Source organism: Orbicella franksi, chromosome 2 (genome assembly GCF_964199315.1).
Source record: "Orbicella franksi chromosome 2, jaOrbFran1.1, whole genome shotgun sequence".
NCBI classification, from domain to species: domain Eukaryota; kingdom Metazoa; phylum Cnidaria; class Anthozoa; order Scleractinia; family Merulinidae; genus Orbicella; species Orbicella franksi.
In genome coordinates, this window is record NC_138146.1 from 36,693,120 (window position 1) to 36,699,119 (window position 6,000).

The 6,000-nt window shown below is 39.1% G+C and overlaps 1 protein-coding gene across 3 annotated transcripts in view; it reads right to left on the reverse strand.

The window, feature by feature from the left end:
- LOC145479623 (uncharacterized) overlaps positions 1–1,337 on the reverse strand; it is a 33,997-nt gene extending 32,660 nt beyond the window's left edge. For all 3 annotated transcript variants that reach the window (XM_081458032.1, XM_081458033.1, XM_081458031.1), the window contains exons 1-3: positions 1,074–1,337; positions 900–998; positions 275–358 (exon numbers count right to left, since the gene is read on the reverse strand). In XM_081458032.1, coding sequence (XP_081314158.1) covers positions 275–358; positions 900–998; positions 1,074–1,190 — 300 coding nt within the window. In that variant the 5' untranslated portion in view covers positions 1,191–1,337. The remainder of the gene's footprint in view (positions 1–274; positions 359–899; positions 999–1,073) is intronic.
- Positions 1,338–6,000: the final 4,663 nt, after the last annotated feature.

The window sequence follows — 6,000 nt, forward strand, 5'->3', positions numbered from 1 at the left end:
AACAAAAGAAGCTGATTACAAATCTTTATTTAATGACCACCAAAATGGTAGTGATGACATCGCAAGAAAACCAAGAGCATTGTCTCTTGAAAAAATAACTTTATATGGACACCTTAATTTAATGGATGCCATATGGTGTCCCTATGGTGCCCTTGGAAACTACGTTTATAAAACTGTGATTGAGTGTTTTCTCTCTTTCAGTGAACACTTCATAATAAAAGTAAAACTGCGTAACATTGTTTGTAAGACAATATGTAATAAACAAGAAGCTTACAGGATCTTGCATCTCTGATAACAGTTCACTGCTCTCTAATGATGGTCCTGCTCTGACATTTTCTCTGAGCTGTACAAGTTCCTCCTAACAAGTAGATGTGAGAGCATCAAATTAAGGACCTTGCTGCAATGTTGCCTACTACGGCTGACATGTTTAGAACGATGAATCAAAAGTCACACATGCACCAGATTATGCAAAGAAGCTTCGAAAATATTAATGACAGGTGTAACTTGTTTCCATTGCATGCTATTGGCGATATTAACTATATGCACATGTAACAGGCATATATACAGGTAGCCTAGATAATACTGTCAGTTATTTCCTTCCCGAAAATCAACTGTGCAAATATTCGTAACGATGTTAGTTTGACAAACAAACTACAAGTTACAAGAACTGAACATCATGTTTGGATAATACAGGCAAATGCTTTAATGATTTTCTCAAAAGAGACAAAAAGATCACCTAATTAATCACCGATCGCAGAATAAAACTATTGCCTATATGATTTTCTTCGCAGCGCAATAATTAAGTATATGTGAAATATTTCCTTGTTCAGTCAATATTGTGTGCTGGACACGAAGAAAAGAAATCAGCATGTAAACACAAATGAAAAACAGCAGTGTACCTCCTTCTGTCGCAACAACTTCTGGAATTCACGATTGATTTCTTCGTTCCTCCTCTCCGACTGACTCAACGCTGCTCTAAGCTCTGTTATAAGCTCATCCTGGACAAAAGAGAGAATCACGTACAATAAGAAACTACACCATAAGACACCTCAATCGAATGAATGAATTTCAACCTTGCTTTGCGGTGGACTTTCTGCCGATGCTTCCAAACCTTCGCCTGGATCTTCACCTAAAGACTCTTCTAGCTTTTCCTGCACGGCCTGTGCCATGGAGGAGAGTCTCCCCCACATATTGGAGGGACTAACCTGTTCCTAACAAGAAAAGTTAGCAGAATTAGTGGACTAGATCGGCCGCATCAGCTGAATGTTGACTGCTTCGGATTCTGGACTACACGTCAGCCGCAGGCGCGGCTGCTTAGTTGCGTCCCAGACTCTCAGAGCATAATAGCAAAGTCAGGTCCATATGCATCATATCAAACCAGAGCGTTTCCCCTATTCCTTGGAGAACAAATCAAACAGACTTGTTAAATAGGGGGACTGACTGCTGCACTGGAAAACTGCTACACTGGATAACAGACTGCATCGCTTAGCCCAGTATTCTGCGAGCAACAGACCCCGTTAGTGTTTATTACATGCAAACCATGGGATACATATTTAACAATTAGATTATTCGCTCTCGATTTCTATGAGGTGATAGTTGATGAGGCAATTTACTTCAAATAACGGTTTCCAATTATTTCTTGACGTATTATTAAACTTTGCGCCTGAAAAAGATCGCTCGGATTGAATTGCCATTTAAAATCGAAGTTGTGCATTTTTGAAATGACTAGCGAGTTCAATTTTCAAATAATCAATTCATTATTGCATTATTGAAACGATTAGCGGGTTCAATATTCAAATAATCAGTTCATTAATTAATCTTGAGGGGTACGCTTCGCTTGATTTGACTATAACAATTATCTCGGTTTCTGTAGCATGAAGTGACTAGGAGTATTTCTGTTCCCCTGGATGGGATGCTAGTCCATTGCAGGGTTAAATTCGCCGATACCCATTTATACACCTGGCTAGAGAAAGGCACTGTGACTCAGGGTGAGAGTAAAATTGATTTTATACTTGCTGAGATTTTCGGATAGGAGCGATCGCATGAAAAACCCAGACGGAAATTTCATCGTCCAATCACAATTGCGAAACGAATTTCTCACATGTGGGAAAAACTAGTTTTTCGTCCAATCACAAATCAGTCAGTTCGCAACTCGTTCATGTTATTTTCAGCGCCTCTTCAATCTTCATTTCCAAAAGTTTACACTAGTTTTCTCACGAATTAGCTTTAATTTACAGACAATGGCGGAAAGTTCCAACAGCTTCATCGCTTTAGATAACCCAACAACAGCAGAACAAAAACACTCTGGAAAAAACCCGATGAGACGTTAGCTCGCTTAGCGAATTCCTCAGACAGAAGGAAGACATAAAAAAGGCTCGGCAAAAGAAATCGAATCAGATGAACTCAACACAAGCGTCATAAGAATAGCCTGCGTTGCAGCCGGACGTGCCATATAATCCCCGACTATACTGGCGGTTTAGACTGTCTGCGACGCAGGCTACAAAAGAAAGGATAGCGAGAATTATGGGAGTGTCTAATTAACGCAGCTCGGGGGTAAACAGCGCGGGTCACGGGTAAGCGACGCGGGTCATGCAAAAAAATAATCACAACAAAAAACCTGATCTTTAGTAGATCTGTTCCTTTGGCTCAACGCGCGAAAAGGCTTGGTCTTCGGTCTTGGTTAATTCCAGAATCTTTCGTCGAAAGACATTCTGCCGTGCGGACGCCTTAGTTTGAGGTAAGTTTATTCATTTTAAAAGCCTTTATACATACTTAACAGCCAGCTGGAATGTTCGAAAAATTCATCAAAAATTTGTCAAGACTTCATTAAATAAGAGAAACGACATTGATTCTTTCAATAAATTTTCAAAGTCTCTTATCAGTAGTTGTTTCAATGTAGCCCTTCAACGAACCAAACTCGACGATTTTAGTGTGCAACAGGCTGAGGCAAATAACCTCGGTCTTCTTCATTGATTCCTTCATTCATACTTTCAAATCTTTAATTCAAAGATACCTCAGTGACAAGTCTAGTCCTTAGCAGTTTCCGAGGATTATTTACTTGGCTTTATAATATAGATAGGACCCTGCGCGCGCTTTGATTGGTCAAAAACACATGTTTTATCAGCCGGTATAAAACATAGAAAAAGCGTGTTTTATTCGCAGATTTTCGCCACATTACCTCTATATCATAAAGCAAATGAAGAAGCCTAAGACGTGTATTACATCGTGATAAAACACTCCGGACATTTGAGAATGCTCGGGAAATGTAGAAAACACTCGCCTGCGGCTCCTGTTTTCTACATTTCTCTCGTGTTCTCAAATTCCCGTCGAGTTTTATCACAGTGTAATATACGGCTTAGGCTTCTTTATTTGTTAAGTATATAAATCTTTGTAGGGTTATATATTGTATAGGCATTTGTTTGGGTTAGAAAACCCAAACAAATAGTGGCCGAAACCTGTCTCAAAACATATATTTCAATTTGTATTTTTCTATAAACGTTTGTGCGGCCGTTGACAACTTACGCTGAAAAAATCAACTTTTTGATTCGACGGCTTTCCAACAGAATTTTAGTGTATGCAATCTCTCTTGATTTCCACAGTTACTAACTGGTGCATCCGTCATTACTGATTTGCGTACCAATGTTTTTGCCAGACCAGTCATTTGGTATTAATTCATTTCAACTGAGATCAATGAAGGCAACTTGACCAAATACACTTTATTTTAGTAGATTTTGATGTCTCTCAGTAATGGTAATTGCCTGAGAATTGTAAGTGTTTCTCGCTAAAGTTGTGAAAATCGCCGACAGCCCGAATTCACAGGCAGGGTTGCCAAAGGGTTGTCTGGAAAACCCGAGTAGCGAATAGTCGCGAATAGCGAATAGTGCGAATAGTACGAATAGTCTCGAATAGTGCGAATAGTGGCGAACAGTCTCGAATAGTGGCGAACAGTTGCGAGTAGTGGCGAATAGTGGCCAATAGTGGACAAATAGTGGCAAATAGTGGCCAAATTGGGGAAATTTGGTACCCAATTTTCCCGTTAAAAAACATAGATGCTTATCAGTACAAAAGGTGTTTCTAAACGTAATTTCTTCTGTTTTCACCGCTGCAAAAGCGTAAATACGTCTTTATTAGGTTATCCTTGTGTTTTCTGTTTTCTTACTGTCGGCCCTAGCCTAAGTCCTGAGAAGAAAAGGTAATAAATTCACTGAAATTCTCATGCTTGTTTGGATAATTAATTAACGCCAGACGTAGCTTAGATGTTGTTGTTTTTATAACCCGTTATCAGAGCAGCTCGTTTGTGTCTTTTCAGTTGATAAACTAATCACAGAGCACTAACCTCATACTCGTTTTTTATTGTTTTTTGTTTTTTTTTTTTCACGTGATCAGTTTCAACGAACCCAGTGCTGAACTAAATCGGTGACTATTGACGACTATTCGCCACTATCCGTGACTGTTCGGAAGGGAAAGTCAGAGAAAAGCATTGTTCTGGACCTCTAGTTTTGTCTCTAACTCAAATCCTTGCATTGTGGCTAACAAATCATGTTTGGAATTCAAGACAGAATTGATGTTAAATACATTTATCAGAATTATTTTTGATATGTTTATATTTTTTGCTTTTACAAAATTTTACATTCCCAGTGTTGTCACCGAATAGTCCGAGCACGCCTTCCGTGCCTATCTTGGTAAACATCTCACACCTTCAGTTTTCAGGGCTTGGGTCTGTAAAATGCCAACACAACTGAGAATAAGACACGTTATGCATTTAAAACGCGGCGATGAATTTCAAGCTCCCGAAGACACATGTTCAGTCTTTCCTTGGGGTTTTTAGTGATATCACAAAGGACTTCTTGAAAACTATTCAACGAATTTCATTTGAAATACCTGCACTTTTTTTTAGAAGAAAATAACTGGCGACTGAGTGCGTGCTTTATTCGATATTTTTTTATTGATATCATTGTATGCTCTATTGTTTGACGCACAGAAATCTCAATGAAATATTCTGATGCAGCAAACACTTTTCTAGTGGGTGGGATGAATTTTAATCGTGTATGTAAGGAAGTCTCAAAGGACATCCCGTTCATTTTAGCGTCAGAAACCGTCGTGTGATGTAGAGGTGAAGCAGCATCTTCGTGGATGTACGAACTCCCCTTCGCAGATAAGTCTACGCTTTCGTTTTCTCTTTTCATGTCCTTTTTCGCTTTTCGCTTCGTTTCGCTACGGATCCCCTTTTCCGCAGTTTAGTGGTTTAGTATAACCATTTCGTTAAGCATTTTGTTGAATATTGGGAGGGTGTAAAACGTTCTGAATAAAGAGTCACCGAGTTCGTTTAGACAAGTACATTGGAATAGCAGGTTTGAAAGTTTCTTACTGAATACCACATTTCGGAAATAAATTAATTTACTAGCTCCCTCGTTCGTCGTTTTTGTAACTGTTTTATGTTGTCCACGGCGGGTCTTAACTACAGGTCACATTCTGCAGGTCAGAGCACAGAGTCACTGTGCTACAGATAAATAAACAGCTCCAAGATTCAGTCTCCTAGCCCACCAGTTTATAACGTCCCGAATTTTAATCACGTAGCACTTTGCGAAAATGTTGTTTTAGATCGAAGGGGAACTTTTGGCATAGTTATTCATCAGTAGAGTAAGGATTTCTACTCTTAACCTGTGGAATGTGACCTGTGTTTTAGACCCGGCTTGTTGTCCATTGCTCCGATGCTCTGAGTTGCTAAGTATATGAAGATCTGACTGACTTAATATCAACAGTTTTAACATTACGTCAATAATATTTCCTGAACATTTAAATTCTTTTCTCATGCAGGAACAGTTTGTTTCAATACCATCGCTGAACTAACTGCTCGTGAAGTTTTTAATTGGAGTTAATTTAGGCGGTTTTACTTTGGGTGCGACTTTGTTGAGATGTTATGCAGCCATCCTTGCCCTTTACTCCAGGATTGATTTCTGATACATCAAAACATTTCGTAAGAATTTCAGACATTAAGGC